The following is a 20,520-nucleotide window of genomic DNA, read 5'->3' on the forward strand; positions in this document are numbered from 1 at the left end:
CTACAACTGAATGCAATGGGAGGCAATGTCACTAGTATCCCAAGGAGCACCTCAGCTATATGTAATAAGATGCTTTATCCTTGTTGTGGTCAATACATTTGAAAAAAAGTGACAGTTTCAATGGGTAAACTGTAGCAGTATAAGCTCTAGCACTAGATTTTTAACATGGTCTTCTTCCATTTTTAACATGGCTGCTCCACAGTACAGCTGATCCTGGTCATTTCAGGATCAATTCACTTGGTGAAGATTATACAACTATCATATGTTGTCACATGTTTGTCACACACAATGTCAATTTGGCAAGTAGCTAATAAGAATGTTTTGCAATGTCAGTCTTAAAGGAAAATGAAAGATAGGCAAGTGCAAGAGTAACAAATCTGTCTCAATTATGCTTTTTCTTTCTTATTATTTCTGTAATCCCAAAGAGGTTTTTCAGCATGCAATATGGGAAATGAGACTCACCTCAACTATACTAATCATATGAGGAAGGAGGCGATCCATTCGAACTTCCAGCAACATCACCAGAGCACGGCAAACATTTTTGCGTACTTCAGGCTCCTCATCACCAGCCAGTGCAAAAAGATTCTGTTGGGAAGCATTATCAGTTGAAAACCTTCAGTTCATATAGTTCAATCTGTACTCAAATTGACGTTACTGGCAAACTAAAGTATGGAAACATACTCCTGTACTCTCGCACCCCACACCTCAGAATACCATTTTATTTCTTAAAAGTACATGGCTTAGTGAATGATGTCTTCAGATTGTCAATGTGTATTGTGCACATAACCACAACACTACTGTCCTCGTTTGAGGCAGGACAGAAACAATTCTAGAAATTTTACTTTCCTGTTAAGTTTCCTCTAAGTATTTGCACTTGCTGAAATTAATGGCATGTATTTCAGTCAGCATCTGCTTCTAGGATAATGCTCAAAGTTTATAGTTACTGCTGGAGTATGGTGCGCAGAACAAGGCCACTGCTTGGTTCTGAAAAACATCTTATGCTCTGGAAACAGAAAGGACTAAAGAATATCACTCCTGAGCCCCTGCTCTGGGGAGAAGCAGACCAGAGAGGTGACCAAAATTGACAAAAAAAAGTATTCCATCCCGTATGGACCATACTTGGTATAAACTTGAGGGATCATGAGGATCACTGTCCTGAAAGAACTCCATCCATTCATCTGCCTTCGATCATGATCTGTGCTTTCCTGAATTCCTGTGTTGCTGCATCTAGCTCCCACCTGCCACTGACTACAGAAATCCAGTCCAGGACATTTCCAGGGCCCAGCCTGCAGCCTTGGTGGTTACATGAGCATTACTGGAGTTAAGCACAATAATGAAATATATACAAAATAACTATTTTATTTTTTATCATTACTGTTTCATTAAAGCTGTGTAGTTTAGTTTCTAAGCAGTCTCTTCTAAGTCTCTCTTCTTTATTCTCTTTCCATTTCTAGGAAGGGAGAGGGGTTAATAGAGAGCATCTGTTATTTGTTTAACTGACCCAGCACTAAACTGTGCCAGCCTTGTGGCACTCAATGTGGGGCTGATGCGCTCATGATTTTGAACCCAGACTCAAATTCTAACTAATTGTCTGAACAGTCTGAATTCCAACTCCAGTGAGAGGATACCTGGATGGCTTCATTAAGAGCATGATATGTTTTCTTTTGAAAGTCCTGAAGGGTTGGAAATTGAACAGACATTTCCAATCATGTAATTATTAAGAGTTGTTTACAGATACGCTGCCATACATGTGGTACGTAGGATAGTCAGTATTTTTCAGCTGGTCTTAGTGTTGCTTTGTGTTGTCAATGTTAAGCGCTGGTTGAGAGTTCTAGTTGTGATATGGTCTTTATTACTGATTTACATTGCAGTACATCTTACAGTGATTTTTCATGTAGACATAGAGAACTCTGTTGGTAATTACACTTTCAGTTTACTATCAGATCCAGTCTGTTTTCTCTCAAGCTGAGTCCACCAGATTTTGATCAAGATAGCATTATGTTAATAGGGATTTTTCTGAATGTCTTGCTGAATATTATGAATGCTTTTTATGAATTATGGAGGCATAAGATAGCCATCTCAACTGAGAGTGAGCACTGCCACTTGTAAAGAGGGCACTACTGCTCTCCTGCTACCACTGCACTCCCTGTGACAGGCACTGCTGCTATTCCGATTCAGTAAGCACACCCTGCTGGTACTGCTACTATGATCACTCCCACTCAATATGACCCTGTGACTTGCAGCAAAGCTAAGAAGTAGTAATTTCCCAGCCTTTATCCCCATGTAAAGTCTCCAGAAGTTTTACTAGTGGAGGACCAAGACCATGGAGTGAATCCTTGTCATGAAGATGGTAAGACTTGTCCTTCCAAAGCAGATAAGAGAGCGCGTCCTTCTCAGGCAGAGTCATCTGAGAAGGACTACTCAGAACGAAAAGTAATTGTTTAATCCTTCTCTATGAGGGACTTGCATCCTCTGAGAAAATACTCTGGCCATCATTAAGACTAATCACTTCTCGTTTGGTTGCTCCAATGCTGGGATGATGGGGCTGATACCATGGACTTGGACGACAGTGAAGCCAGGCAGTTGGGATCACTGGCCAGAGATGCAGGTATTGATAGGGCAGGTGGGAAAAAGGCAGGAACTACCAGGCTACTGAAGTGACTTTCGTTAGCTGTAAGGGACAGGTATCCCTATTAAGATGATATCAACTATCCTCCCAAGCACAGTGATCACATTTGAAAAAGTTATCAAGTATTGATATTTGCCATGAGAGTGATTTATCACAGAATCACAGAATGTTAGGAATTGGAAGGGACCTCTGGAGATCATTGAGTTCAACCCCCCTGCCAGAGTAGGACCACCACAGAATCTAGAGTAGGTCACTCAAGAAAGTAATCCAGATAGGTTTTGAAAGTCTCCCGAGAAGGAGACTCCACCACTTCTTTGGGAAGCCTATTCCAGTGCTCTGTAACCCTTACAGTAAATAAGTTCTTCCTCATGTTGAGGTGGAACAAGATGATGCTCAGACTGTAGACCCTGATAAAACGCCATGCCATAAGCCATGACAACTGCATAATAATAGCACTGGCACAGGAACAGTTATTTCCTGGATTTTTTTTCTCCTAAACATAAATGAAGATCTGAAGCCAAAAAACTCCCATCAAAAAAATCAAATACACCAGATAACCCAAAACACCATCTTTCTAATCCATGTTTAGAAACAATACTCAGAGAGACCCAGACAGACTCAGTGCCATGATGGTCCTTATAATGTACTTTTCACCACAGGTAAGTGGCAGACTGCTGCCATTACTTTTACACTTTTACGCGACAAGAGTCTCCTCTACTTTTGAAGAGGAAGCATCCTTCAAAACACTTTTATTTTGGGCTTGAAGAGTGCTTAGATTAATCAACTTTGAGCACAAACCGAGAATGACTTCAGTCCATGAGGAGTGAAGATAAGAATGGGAAACAAGAAATGATGAGTTTGAGGGTACAGCTCATTGTAAAACATAATTCAAAACTCTTGATAAATCAAGTAAGTAATTTGACTTAACCATAAAACCAAGAATGTACACCCACCTCGATGAAAGAATCTATGTGCAACATAAGAGCTTGAGTTCTGCTGATGATAAATTGATTGACACATGCAACAGCATGAGACCTAAAAATGCAAGAGTTAAAATATGTATTTTTTAGTTCAAAACATTTTCCTAACTGTACATAGGCATAAAAAAACATTAGGAAGCAAATTACACTGTCCAAACACCCTCTAGAAGCAAGAGTGAACAAATCTGTACATCTATAATATTACCAAGCAAAATTACTAAACCACATTTTAAGTTTCACCTTATACTCTGATATACCTAATAGAGGGTTTTTTAAGTATTCAGTAAGAGAGAAGAATGGCTACACCTGGCATATGTTTTCTGAACAGTATGTAAGGCTGTTCTTTTTTAGTATGATTACTGATCTTCACAGATATTAACAATTCCATACAAGTCAACATGGTGAAATTTTAGCATGCCCTTCTTCATTATTACCAATATGTAGCTTAGAACAACACACACTTGTAGTAGCACATAAACTAAAACACTTGTGGTAGAAATTTAAAAAAAAAAAAAAAAATGAAGTATTGGTTCTTCTACTCTGTTTCATGCAAAGTCACTACTTACAGGTCTTTATCATCTCTGAGATCGAAAAGTCAAATTTTGCAAATACATGCACAAGACAAAACTACCTGTAAAAGCCTCTGTAAATCCCCTGAAGTATTATTAGTAATGTTAACCTCAAACTCCTTTTCTGTTCAGACATTTCTTGGAAAACTGCCTCATGAATCACTGTTCAAAAGTTGTCTCTTGACAGATTTAAATATACAAGTATTTTACTGACACTACTAATAGTTTTCATACCTCAGCATTCTGTACTGAAACCAGGCTGCAGATCAGCACATGGCCTGCTTTTAACTTGAAACTGGTTTAATAGTATCAAAGCCACAAACATCTCAGCATAGGAAAAAAGTGCAAGACTCTATAATGAGGTAAGGAAAAAAACATGGTTTTCTCCATAGAGATCGAGAAAGAGAAGAATTCAGTTTATCTTTCCACAGGATCAAGTCCAGGATACCATTAGCTTTCTTTGTGGCAGGGCCACACTTTTCTCTCATTTCAGGGCAAAAGTTACTGCTCCTTGTAATGAACAATGACAATTTACTTCTGGAATTTTTCTTCTGTCCTATATTCTGTTACTTTGGAGAGATTAATAGTTTTACAGTGCAAAGATCATTTGATTCAGCTGAAAGATAAAGTTTTTTCTAAATTACAGCAGAATTTTTTCTGCAAGAACTAAGAAACCATTGACAGCAAAAGAATTTTGACTCTCACATGAAGTAATTAGAAAATGAATGCAAAATTATTCTTTCTAATCAGCATTTTAAGTTCTAACAACTGCATTGAATTTTTTATAATATGCAAAAATTTAACATAAATAGTTTGATTTTCAAAATTATAGGCTGATTATACATTTGGAAATGTAGACAGAGGCAAGATTGTTGTATTAACTAAGCAGATAAAAATGTAAATTCCTGATGCGTGGTATCTCTGTGGATTTCTCAAGGATCATCTAACAAAACAAAGTGTTTTAAACAAATCTACAAAACAGCAGCCTTGCTGCTCAAGTAAATAAAATGTTAACAAGTAACTAGCATAACACCTGAATGTACCTTATTTTTGGACTGCTGTGTTTGAAGAACTGCAAGAACTTAGGTATCATGATATTGAGTGGTCGGTCCAATACATCACTATCTAAAATTTCAGCAGAATCTTCACATATCTTCTGAAGAGCGCCAAAAGCACCCTGTTTAAAAACAAACAAAGGAACACAACCTCTTTTTCACATTCTAAAGAAAGCAAAATTATAGATTTTGTAAAGAACAGGTAATTTCAGCATAACACAGTAAATGCAGCTAATAAAATATGAAGTTAAATTGAAACATCTTTAAAGCTGAGTGAGTCAGTAATGGCTAAGTGGTAATTTTAATTTTAGCGTTCAATGTTCATTCAATCATACTTAAAAAAAATGCTTAAAAGCTAGTTCTTATTTGAGAAATAAATGTACAGGTTCAGAAGTATTTAATTTAATTTCATATAAAATTTTATTTCCTTTTATGGTTTGTTATGGGGCAAAACTGAAGTCTGGATATGATGCTGTTATGATTTGAGGGGGCACAAACTAATTTTATGGTATCAATGCAAGGACCCAGAAAGACAGTGTCCAGGACCCTGAAGAATCCGGGAAGCGGAAGAGAAAGGGGTCAGTATTCCCTTCTGTTTCCTGCCATACCCTATAAAAGCCAGGAGGGCGCGCAGTTGTCGTCGCCCCTTCCCGCCCACCCCCCACCCGTTACGGCTCCCTTCTGCCTCTTCCTGCTTTCTTCTTTCCATTCGCTCAGGCACCTTGAAGAAAAGTTCCTGCTCTTTACCCTCAGCTTGCCATGTGCTCTGTAGGATCCAAATCCACCAGGTGCTGGCAAAAACCTTGGACTCTTTTTCTGAGTCAGCTCTGCCATGAGGGACTTTAGAATACTTGTATCAGCAACCATTAAAATTGTGTTTTCTATACGTTGGTATATTTTTCATTATTATCCCACATGTTTCTATTCCTTTCCTGTCCAACCTAAAAGTAGTCTCTTCCTTATTCCCCTTTTATCCTCCCCTGGGAGGGAGGGGTGGGGCCAGGGGAGTAACACAGAAGCAATTCCATTCTCTGTGTTTCAGTTAGACCTGACCACACTACACCAAGACAGATGGTCAATTTGAGTTTCAAGTGTTTTTTTCTTTTTCTTGAGAAAGCAGCACTTAGCACAATAGTCAAAGATGCCATGGTGATGTGTTTATCTCAGAAGATAATTTTATACAAAATGCTTCACACACTCATGCAGACAGTATCAAGTAATGAAAATTGTGTGATCAGAGATCTTTATTTTTTTTTAAATCAGACAAGGCTTTTTTTCTCCTCATAGTTTAAAACAATGGTTATTTACTTATTTTCCTTTATTCACACTGAACAAAACAGTTAACTTCACCCTAACATAGCTATGAGAGGTCACTTTTCCAGATGAAGTTACAAGAAGAATGAAGGCTACTTTTCAAGTAAGAGAAAAATCAGGGTCAACTTGATGCCTAGAAGATCAGGCATCACAGAGTGGTAACTTTAGGACACTTCTCAGCTGAGATGCTGTAGGCCCCATATGCAGTCTTATTTTGCTTTTATGCAAAGAAAACAAATGTTAAGACTGTAAGAACATGAAATGCAGACAGAAAATAAAATTTGAGCTACTGTTCGCTAAGGAGATTATATGTGTACATACACACACACACACAAAGTACTATATGTGTATGTAGTGTCTATGAAGAGAGTGAAAAGCATGCAAATTCAGATTACAGTATTTTATTTTCTGCAAGTCTCCTTACCTCACAGGTATTGTAATCTTCAGAATCCAACAGGCTGCAAAGCTTCGGTAAAAGTTCAGGCCAATTTTGTAATTCTCCTTTTGAAGCAATGGTTGTTATCAGAATGCCTAAAGGAATCAGAGGGATAAAGGAAATGAGATCACACACACATTCATGTTCCATACCTTTTTTTTTCCTCAAAGATTTAAAGCAGTTAATGTTTCTTGCTGTGTTAAGAACTGGAAAGCACAAAATAAAGTAGTACATTTAATTACAAATAGTACTTGAAGGGCTTCAAAACACAAAGGTGGGCTGGCTGTTCCTTCCTGCTACCATGAAGGCCTCAGATGTTAGAAACCAAGCATGAAGTAATTCCAGTTACAGAAATAATCATGTCTAAACACTGCAGGGCAGCTTTGGATTTAAATTTACTAAATACTGTACAAATCTTGGCCTCCAGTAAATGCAGAGTGTCCACCTCAAGTCACCTCTTTTTTATTATGATACTAAAGCATGAATGCAGCAATGAGTCATTCAATGAACTTATAACACAGTGGTAAGTTGTGTGTTCTCTGTGTTTACAGAGACCAAGATACCTATTCCACACTATGTCAGGTCATCCAGTGATCAGCTGTATGGGTTGGATGATGGAGAACCAGCAAAAAGATAGGTCAGCCCAAAGAGTCACTTATTCTGTTTCCAGCACATAAAAAAACCCAGGAAAAACTCATCAGTTGACAGAAACAGGGAAGGCTGGTTATATTCTAGGACTGAATTCGTATTAATCAAATATGACACAGGTTGCATAATCTGTTTTGCCACTGACAGTTACTTCTACGGAATATGAACACAGGAAAACAATACTACTGTGACTAGTAATCTCCCAAGCGACACATGATGAAAAGAGCTTTCCCAAGCCTCTTTATTGAGATAATCACAATAAAACATTTTTCTTTGGAATAAAAACTTAAAAATTCTTGTTAAATACGCAAGAATACAGGACAACATTACAGAGCAAAGGACATTCTGGAGAAGACATACAGTAACTAAAAGGTATTTGGCATCACGTTTCCTTTGATGCAATAGGCTGGAGAGCCCACAAATGGCAAAAATTAAGACACAGGTAAAACACAATTTCAGAGTTCCAGAAGTAGTTTGTATCCAGTTATCTTCATAACTACAACTGAATAAAGACTCCCAAAAGTCTACACTGATCAACACAAGTCTTAAAGACTGCCTTTCTTCTGAATATTATGCTCCTGCAAAGAATCTCAGATGCAGAAAATACTTGCTTTACAGTTTCTGGATCTTAACAATCCACTACTTTTTGTTTGTTTGTTTTTCAATTAAACTGAACTTAATAAAAAGAACAAAATAAATTAGTTGTTTTGCCTCCTAGTCAAAGTTTTTTGTATACAGAGCTAGCGAGTGCTGGGAGTTTTTCAAGAACACTCTCCTAAATGCACAAAACCATCCCCTCTATAGACAAGGGAAGCAGGTTGGACAAAAGACCCCCTTGGCTTAACTGCGAGCTTCTGGGTCTGCTCAGAACCAAAAGGGAAATGTAGCAGAGGTGGAAATGTCTAACATTACCAACTGCAAATTACAAAGGCATTGCCAGGGTATGCAGAGATGGAGAGTCAGGAAAGCAAAAGCTCAGCCTGAGCTGACATTGGCCAGAGATGTGAAAAACTTCAAGAAAGGGTTCTTCAGATACATTAACCACAAGCAGAAACAGAGGAATAATATTGGCCCACTAATAAACAGGAGAGGTGAAGTAGTGACCAGCAATGCTGAAAAGGCAGAGGTTCTCAACACCTTCTTCACCTCTGTCTTTACCAGTGCTGTTGGGTCCCAGGCCATAGGAACAAAAGTCCCGGTTGACTAAGACACCCACCTGCTGTCAGTGAAAGAACATTTGATGTGTCAACTATTGCAGGAGCCTGGCCTGTACAAATCAGTGGGTCCAGCTGCCATCCACCCTAGGGTGGTGAGAGAGCTGCTGATGTCATTGCAAAGCTGCTCTCCATAATCTTTGAGGAGTCATGGAGATCAGGAGAGGTCCCTGAAGACTGGAGGATGGCAAATGTCACCCCCATCTATAAGAAGGGTTCAAAGGAGGACCCAGGTAATTACAGACCCATTAAGCCTCACTTCAGTCCCTGGAAAGGTCATGGAGCAAATCCTCCTGGGGACTGTCACAAGTCAACTGAAGCACGTGGTTGGGAAAAGCCAACATGGATTTACTGGGAGCAAATCTTGCCTCACAAACCTGATGGCTTTCTACAACAAAGTAAGCTGCTTCGTTGATGCAGGGTGAGAGGTGGACATCATCTACCTGGACATCTCCAAGGCTTTTGATACAGTCCCACACAGCCTCCTCCTGGAGAAATGGACTCGTTAACAGCCTTGACAAGTGGTCTGTGTCATGGGTGGGGAAGGGGCTGACAGACCATACCCAGAGCGTGACAGTAAACAGTTGCTCCTCCAACTGGCAACCAGTCACAAGTGAGGTCCACCAGGGATTGACAGTGGGCCCAGTGCTGTTTAGCATCTTCATAAGTGACCTGATGTTGGGATCAAGAGCACCCTGAGGAAGTTTGCTGACAACACCAAGATGAGTGTTGAGGCTGACACACCTGAAAGGAAGGCCACCTTCCAGGATGACATAGACAGGCTGGAGGACTGGGCTAGCAGGAACCTTATGAAGTTCAACAGGGAGAAGTGTAAGGTCTTGCACCTGGGAACACGTAACCCAGGAGCACAGTTCAGACTGGGACCCACCTGGCTGGAGAACAGCCCTGTGGAAAGGGACCTGGAGATCTTGGTGGATAACAGGCTCAACGTGAGTGAGCAGTGAGCTGCAGCAGCAAAGAAAGCCAACAGGGTGCAGGGTGTTGGTGATGCAACAACGGCATCACCAGCAGAGATGAAGAAGTCATCATCCCACTCTACTCGGCACTGGTCAGACCACACCTGGAGTACTGTGTTCAGTTTTGGTCCCTGCGCTACAAAGAGAATGCGGACAGGCTGGAGAGGGTCTGGAGAAGGGCCACAAGGAAGATCAGAGGACTGAAGACCTGCCATATGAGGAAGGGCTGAGAAAACTGGGTTTGTTCAGTTTCACCTTGAGAAGAGAAGGCTTTGGGGAGACCTTATTACCATGTTCCAGTACTTAAAGGGTGGCTACCAAGAAGATGGAGACAACCTATTTACAAGGAGTTACATGAAAAAAACAAGGGGTAATGGGCACAAGCTGCTCCTGGGGAGATTCTGATTGGACACAGGAGGTAACTTTTTCACCATGAGGTCAGTCAAACATTGGAATAGTCTCCTAAGGGAAGTAGTAGATTCCCCCACATTGGGCAGTTTTAAGTCTCAGTTTGACACGGTGCTGAGCCATCTCATATAAACTACAGTATCACCTAGAAAGATTGGACGAGATGATCCTTGAGGTCCCTTCCAACCTGGCATTCTATGATTCTATTTGAATTGCAAAATTGTCTCCCTAGCTTAAAGCATAGGTTTGATTGTAGACTTAACACAGCTTCAGAAACAAACAAAAATTAAATTCCTGGAACTCCTCTGCACTAACATGTAACAGAAGCTGGAAGTCTCAAAGTGGTAGGTAGTTTTGGAAAAGAGCCTGTTGAAGATCTTTTCAGGTTCCTTAAAATGGTTTCATAGGATGACAAATGGTCTCGCTTTACTTGTAATACATGCAAGCTTTAACAGCTGAAAGAAGGACTATTTGCAAACTACTTCCAAAAGGCTCCTAGCAGTAAATAATTCCAAATGCATAAGCAAGAAGTGATCTGAGGCCACTGCCTCTTACAACAGAAATGTATGCAGTTCAGACCATACATGTCAGTACGAACTTTCTGTACAGGTCTGCAAAGAAGGCATTCTGGGAACAAAAAAGGAAAATAATAATATTAGAACTCAAAGAGGCAACAGCACTTGAAACTTTGTAAAAGGTTTTAAAAACAATAAAGAGAGAGACACAAAATCAAGCTTCAGCACTTATGTTCATGGTAGAACGAATCTTCATGGGCTTCTAATGAGGTTCATCTTCTGTCAAATATGACATTTTCCCACCCACCGTTTTATTTGGCCAGTAGGGAATGGAAGACACCAGAGATTAGCTTTTCTGGCTTTCTCAGCAACACTGCCGACAAACACAGGAATCAGAAAAATAATCAAAGTAAAGAAATAACCAGTTTAGTAGCTTGCAGCTTTTTGACAGCTTTGGGCTAGAGCTGACAGTTAAAATAGGCTCTCCCTTCTGACCAACATACTAAGCTGCACAGTTAGAAATCTGAAAGTCTTTATAAAGATGGTCTTTTATTTGTAATGAACTTCAGAACAGTATTACAGAATCTGTTGATATTTCACTTGACAAAGCTGACATCCAATGAATATAGCAGCTGTGCTAATTGAGCAATAGCCATGAGAGAACAAACTCCAGGGGAATGTCAGAAATTGTTAAAAACATAATTGCCATGACAGCATCTTTTATGTAACTATTTCAATTACATGCAACTACAGTTTACAGCATCAATTCTTCAATTTAAGATCTGAACGCAAAGAAATAGCAACTATGTTTCAGTACCTCCAGTCCAGTTACAGGACAGTGGAAAGGTTGGGGTTTTTGGGGTGGTGCTTTGCTTCTGTAGATACTAGAGTTGCTTTTTGGACTTCTTAATCCTAAAAAGCTGAACTTCACAACAAAATTCTTCCTCAGAGGGCAATCATCAGCTTTCACTTGCCTTCTGCAGTGAAGCTTTCCAGTTCTACCACTGCTCTTAACACTCAGACTATTTTCAGTAATTGCCTTTAAGCCAGAGCTACACTAATGTCCTGCCCAGACTAGAATCCCCAGCAAGTTTTAAACAAACAGGTTTTTTAAGAACAGACAATTCCTAAATAGATGCATTTATTTCCTGGTAAGTCTGTGGGTCGTCAAAACATGCAACCATCATTTTTGTACTTGAATTCATATTTCAGCATCAGCACAAGTGGTTTTAAAACTGGAACCACACAGCACAGAGAAGCTCCATGCCACTACTCACTTGGGCATTAAAATTGGGAAAGCGAAATAAGGATAAAACATCTAGTCATCACTCAGTCTGAAGTCACAGTTCTACAACTCACTGCCATGCTTACTGTCCTTAGCAAGGTGACTTCTAACCAAACTGTTGTCAGCTTTTTTCTAGTTAGCACCAGATGCTACAGACCACAAAGGAGAGTGAATTCTGCATTAAATCTTCTCTGATAGTATTTTGAGGTACTTGTTCATCTTCCTCTCAGAATTGCAAAGACCTTATTTCCAATTGACTCATTAAACTGACAGTGCTTGAACAACCAAAACCCGTATGCATCTCAAAGAGCAGCTCTAACTAGCACATGGAAACTCATATGCCATGGCAGCCTAGGCAGGTAGTAACAATTTTACACCTAGCTAGTACCAAGACACAAGTAGGTACTGGACAAACCTCACTACTAAGACAAAAGGCTATAAGGATCCAATTACTTTAAAACATTTCATTACTTTAAAACAGCAAGGTTCCAAGTATATACTCTTACGCAAGTATACAGTTCATCAGTTGCTCTCAACTTCACAGTTCATACATACTTGAATAATCCCTGCAAGGATCATTTAAAGCTGAACAGTAACTGAGCTACTAAGCCACTAACATATAGTACTAGGAGAAATCAAAGAATAACTGCCTGAAAATAAACAATTGCTCCAACCCTCAAGAAAATTCACCCCATAAACCATCACCACTAAACAACCCTGAAACTGCAATCCTAATGGAGCTGGAATATATTCTTTAGTCAGCTCCATTGTAGTCCACTGAACATAAACAAACAAGAAAGCGTGACCCTTCTACAACCTCAAACCACAAAAGTACCTGCCACTCAAGACTTGTTTCTACTATCATTAAGAAAAAAACAACATTAATAAAAGCCATAGCAAGCAGTTTCACAAGTGACAAGACAGCAAGAAAAAAAACTAAGAGATGAGCATTTTTCTCTATTACATAGTCCATAACCCAGATGCATGGAGAAGGAATCCTATAGAAAATGCAAAGGATTCTAAAGGAGCAGTAACTGGTAGATTATTTCATAAAGAGTCAGCTGATACAAGCTGAATTTCTTTCTGAACTGACACCCACTCCCATTTTCTTTACTGTACTCAAATATACACATTCATTTTTACTTTTTCCTAGGTTTTTTGAGTGAGCAAGGAAAACTGCTACACTGATTGTAACAATTGAAGGAAACAATATTCTCAAAGACCAGATAGAAAAGCAATTTTACATAGAAAAAAAGTAAAAAAATGCAAATGCTCTTATTTTAATGGGAAAGGTGTACGAAAACAAACTACCTGCAAAATCAGAAACCCTAGTAACAGAAAAACTTCTCATTGGAACTAATTAATCTTTAAGGTCCCTTCCAGTCCAAACCATTCTGTGATTCTATTCTATGATGTTCCATACACTACACTTTGTCTACTGTTTTCTCACAGAAGGTATTTATAAACAGAAACTCATTATGTGAATGTTACGCAAGGGATGATGATTCCCTGAAGGGATGTGCATGTGTGTACATATTGGAGGGGAGACAGTAAATCAGTAACAGAAGTGTTTCATTGATGCAGAAGGTACAAAAATTAGGCAGCAAGTTTAGTAGATTAAAATAAACATGTTCGGTTACATTTCAAGAGAAATCAGTTCTAAGAGAACTGGAAGCAAAATTAAGTGTGACTTTTGTATATTCACACTAAAGATAAGTATCAGCACTAAAACATGAAGTTGTTCTGAATTATCAGAAGCAAACAGTTTCAGGAGTTTAATAACTCTATGTCACTAGTGCATCTCTCACAGATACGGTAACATTTTCAGTATTCAGAAGATAGCAATAATAGCAGACTTACCTACAGTAGCTCTAATTAAGGGGGAGGAATCACCAATGTTGTTCAGACATTCACTTTTAATGAAGTCAGTTACCCCATTGGGAAAGTTGTGAAAATGTGCTTTTACATTATTCTTCAAGATGAGACCACTCAAGGAACGTGTTGGTTCATCTGCAACAGAAAATAACTGGTCAACCTTCCATCAGTTCATAGAAATAAAGCAGATTTCCAGAACAATGCAACTAGAGCAAAGTATATATAGAGCTATTAAAATTCATTTCCTTACGTCTCCCTCCAAGCACACCCATCAATTCACATAGCAAAACTTTTCAGGTTCAGAGTTCACTCTTTCTATTTAATCAAAATTCTACACTTCAAGGGAAACTTTTGTATAGAGGTATATATCTGAAATATATAAGGATAAAGGAGACTCACAAAAGACATTGATTAGACTTTCAGATTATAGTGACTGGCTTGCTGGAACACTGACACAATTGATGACAAACCTTTTCACCATAGTAAGATACAGAAATGATGCAGGGACTACAGCAGTAAATCCTCTACCCCCTACTCCCACAGAAATATAGTGTTCACTTTTGCTACAAAATGCAATGTTGTAATAGCTTCAGATATCTGCTGCTCTCTTGATCTATTAAATTAATAATTAGAGGGAGGGGGAAAAAAAAAAGTCTGTAGACAATGTTACCAGGTAAGCTTCAGACAGCATGAATCCTAAGAAAAACCTGACCAGAGTTGACCTGAACTGCTTAAGAATTTAAGTTTAGGCAACAGTTTGAATTCCCTTCACTAAGTTCTTTTTGCCTGCGTATTTCTCAAAATTCCTGGGACAAGAGAAACGTAAGAACAGCCTAGATTCTTCATTTATACTGCAGCAGACTCATGTTTTGTTCTTCAACCAAGGGCATAAAAGTATTACTACTGAAATATGATGAAAGTGAGATCTGGAAGTAGGACGTAGAAATTACTTGTTTACAGCAACCCTAGTCATGACAGAAAGCCTAATTTTATTTAGTATTTTAGCCACTTGTTTGAATTTTTTTGTATGAAGCTCTGATTTGGGCAAGAAATAAGGATGCTCAAAGTTCCTTTGTGCCAAGAATTAGTTTACACATTGATCTCTTCAGGCCTTCAACTTTAAATATCCTTACAGAAATAAGGATAAGCAAAATAAAACTTTCAAGCATAAAGTATTTGCAAAATAAAGTTACTTCATGACAACACCAAGACTGTAATGAAACGTAATTTTCATGCTCCATTAACTATATTGATTTACAAATAAATATATCCTTTACATAGAATACAGTAACTTTATAAACCAGGAAACCACTCTATATGCATGCAGATTTTAAACAATTCTGTAACTTTACGTACTGTAACCATACATTTTAAATACCTAATTTCTAAACAATATAAAAATAAAATTAATTTCACTTGCACAACACTGCAATTCAAGGGCCAACCACTCTTCTGGGAGAATTGTGAAGGAGGGAAGAAAGGTGTCATGATTTAACCCAGTAGGTAGCTAAATACGACACTTACTCTCCCCTAACGCCCAGAGAATGAGAAAGATAAAGAGACTAATACGAAAATTTAATTATTGAAATACCAATGGGAATAATGATGGAAATAACCATTCAAATAGTATTAACAACAACATGATCATCATCAACTGCTCACCATCTGCTGACCAATGCCCAGTCCATTCCTGGATAATGACCACAGAGGAGAGAAGTCCTGAAACTGCAACCCCGAAAAAGAGAAAAAGCTTCCTGGCCAACCCTCATATACATACTGAGTTTGACCTTGCATGATATGGAATATTCCATTAGCCAACTTGGGCCCATTGCTCTGGCTATGCTCCCTCACAGCTCCTTGTGCACCCGCATGCTTGCAAAGCATGGGGAGTTGAAAAGCCCTTGATTTCTTAGCAAGAACTAGAAATTACAGTGTATTATCAACATTCTTCTCATACTAAATCCCATACTAAACCAAAAATATACCACTATTCTACCTAATAAGAAAATTAGCCCTATGCCAACCGAAACCAGGACAAAAGTGTTTATTGTTTTTAATAAAAATATTAAAGCCTGGATGAGTGGAGAAAGGTTTCTCAAACAGAACTTGGTTATGAGATGTGGCAAGTATTACTACTATTACTGCTTGGCAAGTCAAAGCAAGTAGTTTTGTAATTTTGTTTAAAGTTTTGAAGATACCATTAATAAAGATGAGATGGGAGAATGACCTGAAGAAAGAATTTCTCACTTGAACTCTTGATCAGTTTCAGGTTTGCCTGAAATGCTCTCTGAATTAAAAGCAAAATCTGCATATCAGCTCTTGTACTAATACAGTATGTATTGCTTTACATAATTGTAATCTATTGACAGGTACACCTATTTTTAAGAAATCTAGTCCTCAATAAATTATTATTAAGATTTAAAGTTGTGCCTGGCAAGGAAGGAAGCCAAAGGCGTCCTCCTTTAATTTCCACATTATTTAAAACCCTTGCAAGCCACAATAAACCATAACTGCCAGCAGCTACAGTTAGACAAAGAATACTGTAGTTACTCATTCTGTGTCAGCTAGCAGGATCTTCTTGGATTGAAAGAGGTCAAGAGCCAACCAAGGTCTGATTAGAATATGGTACACTAGCCACTATCAGTGTAAACTCCAGTATAAAAGTATTAAACAGTGCATTAAGGAAAACCAACAATCCTGTAGAATGCCTGGCTACAATTACAAAAGGGGCAAGACAACACCTTCATTTTAACCAAGCAGGGATACAGATACTTTAAAGGGTTTTGTGTCAGAAATACGCAGATTAACCAGCTGGTTAAGATAAAAATCAAGGTCACAATAAAGTGAAATTTCAGCACCATTCTTTTCTTCATGGATTATCCTATGGTATGCAGAAGCATGAAAAATCTTAGATCCATTCCTTTAGCTAACAGAAAGACTATTCTTCATAGTAAGTGTTTATCCTGCAAACATGCAAAGGTTCCATGAGAATCATAATCAAAGTTGCACCTCTGACAATTGAAAAAATTATTCATGAAGCAAGAAAAAGAATAAAGTCTAAAAATGAAAATCAAAACCAATTATCATCACACTGATGTGAAAAGCAGAAATCACAGAAGTGGACTTGAGCTAGGAAAGCAGCATAGCACCCGATACTCAGACGTTTTAAAAAAACACAAACAAATCCCCCTCCAACAAAAACAAAAAACCAAACCCCATAAACAACAGAAAAAAAAAAAAAACCAAAACAAAAAAACCCAAACCATAGTCAAAATCTTCATTTGAGAAAAAAAATTTCTGATATAACTGCACAAGGATATTTATGGAATCCGCTATTCAACAATTTTACAGCTACTCTGTCAGAAGACAGTAATATAGGCCTGGATGGATTTCTTGCTGTAACACCAAAATAACAGGCAGATGGCCTAAGAGCTGCGTAAAGCATTCTTTAGTCTTCCTAGATTCTGTGATCAGTTCTGTCAGCCATATGCTTCAGCCTCACCTCCTTCTAGCTCAACCTCTAAGTGTACAGTTGACAAGAACACATAGTACAAGAAAAAGAACTAAAGTAAAGCAGACCTCTGGCATTTGATATCATCTTTGATGTCAAACCAGTTTATCAGTGGAGGATTCCCTTCTCCCATTGCCTTTCTTTATAATAGAACTGTATTACTTAATCATAATTTGGTTAAGTAAATATCCAATTCTGTTGCAAGAGTCTAATACCGGTTCCAGACTTTAATGGTTTACAGACAGAGGAAATGGCTGCAAACCCACATTACACAGATACAAATAATTCTAGGGCTATTGCAATGCTTATAAGAACTAGAGTGTTCTCCTTTAATCAGCAATATTTCCTCTAATGAGGGTTTCTGTTACATAAGGTGCATATGTGAAAGTGGCAAGGTTTTTGTAGCTTGCCTGCAAATTCAGGTGTGCATTTGTTTCACCCTGCCTCTTTATCCTCCTTTCCTTAGAGATTAAGTTCCTAGATTGCTAAAAGAAATTAACAACTGGGATGAGAGTAGTGTTTGTCCATTCAGAGACTGTGATATAATGATGATGAGCATTGCTATATTTTGCCCTGTTACTCCTGTAATATTAGCAACTTAAAATGTGACTTCTAACCCAAAACTTCTGTCAATTCCAGTCATAAAGCTGTTAAGCCTGTTTTCAGAAATAAGCTATCATTCTCTGTTTCAACTACTGGTATGAATTTAATACAAATATAATAAAGACAAAATGTGATAAAATGAATTAATAGTGTCACTGCTGCTCATGAAGTTCTGATCCATTAATAAGAGACTGGTTGTTGGGGTTGTTCAGCCTGAAGAAGAGAAGGCTCTGGGGGAACCTCATACTGGCCTTCCAGTACCTGAAGGGGGCCTACAGGAAAGCTGGGGAGAGTCTTTTTACAGGGACTTGTAGTAAGAGGACAAGGGGTAATGGTTTTAAACTAAAGAGAGATTTAGGTTAGAGATCAGGGGTAAATTCTTCAGTGAAAGGGTGGTGAGACACTGGAACAGGCTGCCCAGAGATGTTGTGGAGGCTCCATCCCTGGAGGTGTTCAAAGGCAGGTTGGATGGGGATCTGAGCAGCCTGTTCTAGTGGGAGGTGTCCCTGCACATGCAGGGGAGTTGGAACTAGATGATCTTCAAGGTCCCTTCCAACTCCAAAAATTCTGTAATTCTGTCTCTTATAAAAAGCTAAAAGATAAAAAAATAAGGATCCCTCCAGAGCAGCATCACATGGGAAGGGAAGATTAATAATTTATTCTGTCCTAATGTATAAGAATACAATGCAGAGACATCTTAATGAGCTTTCTAGCAGGAAAAAGTCTTTTTTTATATATACTGAACTTTCAAGAAATCTTTTGGCTTGAACTGTCATGCCAAAAGTGGAATGAACATTGTGTCAAAACATCCTGTATAAGCAAATACATAAATGACCTTGAAATGTAGTGGTTAGTCTGAAATTAATCAGTGCTCAATTGACTTAATTGAGTCATGGAAAAAATTTGACACAACTTACGAACATCTGAAGATGGCAAAGCAAAGTTGGAAATGTTCCACTGATGCTGAGTCTTGTATATTTATTGAAAAATAAGTAGCAACATCTATGCTTGTGAAGATGGTATTGGAATTAAACAGAACTGTGGATAATAGAGGAAGAGTGTTCAACTGCTAACCAACAATTATCTTGTTGGTTAGTTACAGGAGTTTCCACACTCTAACAACAACCACAGGTCAATAACAATGCTAAAATTTGTACATCTGTATAGGCTGGCAAAAAACATGAGAAGCTGTAAATAACTAAAACCCTAGATTCATTCCTACTTTCAGCTTCTCTATCATATCCTCACAAACTAGTTGTCTCTGCACCTTTCCTCTCTAATGCCATTTTATGTATGACCTCCTGATCCTGCAGTTAAATCACTGCTAGAATTCTATTAAGAGCAGAAGAATCCATCAAAAGAAATGGAGATTCAGTGTGATGAGAGTATGATTCACAAAAATATTTTAGGATATTGTTGCAGTTTGAGAACACCGAAAAAGTAATGTCATCTTTCTTAATGATGTCATCTACTTATTTGTTGGGGGGGAGGATAGATGATGGATGACAAGTACTTTCACACTAAGTGCACAGGAAAAGGAGCCAATGAGCTTCCCAATGGAAGTTAGACAGCATTTGGCAGTGAATTAACTAAGATATAGAGTCAATCTATCTGAAGAAATTACTAGGTCAGATGAATAAAAGTTTTGTCACTCTCTGAATAAATCAAAGGTGAATATTATATATTAAAACGTTACAATTCGTCATACAAATAGCTGTTGGAACACAAGGTTTAAATGGGTGAGTAAAATGAGGCTATATTATCAAATTGAGTAATTCAGAATACTGTTCAAACTGCCAAGTGAGTACAGGGAAACACAAAATACAGGACACACATCATCACTGGTATTGTACAGGGTGCTGCATATTTAAAGTTTTGAACACTTCTTCTGTCTATATCCTGTAAGTATAGCTTAACAGAAAGTTGTGTGGTGGCATGCATGTGCAGGTTTTGTTTTAAAGACATATTAGTTTGTTTTTCTAACTGATACTCCACCTTAACAGCAAGGTTGCTTCTCCTATAATGCCCAACTAAGACAAAACCTCCTCATTTTTATTTTCTATGCCTGTACTTGGTGTGTTTTTTGGTTTTTTTTTTTTTTTTTTTTTAATTGCTCTCCATTCTGGCTAACTTTTCTGGACACTATAATCCGATTTTCTATTAGTAATATTAGGTTGCACTCTGGAGAATGGCCGAATGGTGTTTTGGCACTAGTGGAGGTGTTCTTCCTAAGGAGTTGTGCATCTAGCTACATAATAAAATAGGGAGCATAGACCTGCTTTTAATTTAATGCACCTTCATAGAATTTCATCTCTTATTATTCTTAGCTTAGGAACTTTTTTCCTAGTATTTGGCTGCATTAGAATTCTTACTAAAAACAAAATGACTGATCCTCTGTTACTTGAAAGTACCAATGAAAATGAAGCTGTATCTAAGAAGCTATTACTGGTATTAAAAAATATTTGGGTATTTTCTGGGTTCCCCTTTTGGCATTAAATGAA

At 38.2% G+C, this 20,520-nt stretch overlaps 1 protein-coding gene across 2 annotated transcripts in view; it reads right to left on the minus strand.

Annotated features, from left to right (window-relative positions):
• The window catches only part of TNPO1 (transportin 1), a 68,428-nt gene that overhangs the window by 35,473 nt on the left and 12,435 nt on the right, over positions 1-20,520 (minus strand). For both annotated transcript variants that reach the window (XM_051642620.1, XM_051642621.1), the window contains exons 4-8: positions 13,891-14,040; positions 6,972-7,078; positions 5,222-5,355; positions 3,583-3,664; positions 463-585 (exon numbers count right to left, since the gene is read on the minus strand). In XM_051642620.1, the coding sequence (XP_051498580.1) occupies positions 463-585; positions 3,583-3,664; positions 5,222-5,355; positions 6,972-7,078; positions 13,891-14,040 (596 nt within the window). The remainder of the gene's footprint in view (positions 1-462; positions 586-3,582; positions 3,665-5,221; positions 5,356-6,971; positions 7,079-13,890; positions 14,041-20,520) is intronic.

This window comes from Apus apus, chromosome Z, assembly GCF_020740795.1.
Source record: "Apus apus isolate bApuApu2 chromosome Z, bApuApu2.pri.cur, whole genome shotgun sequence".
Lineage (NCBI taxonomy): Eukaryota > Metazoa > Chordata > Aves > Apodiformes > Apodidae > Apus > Apus apus.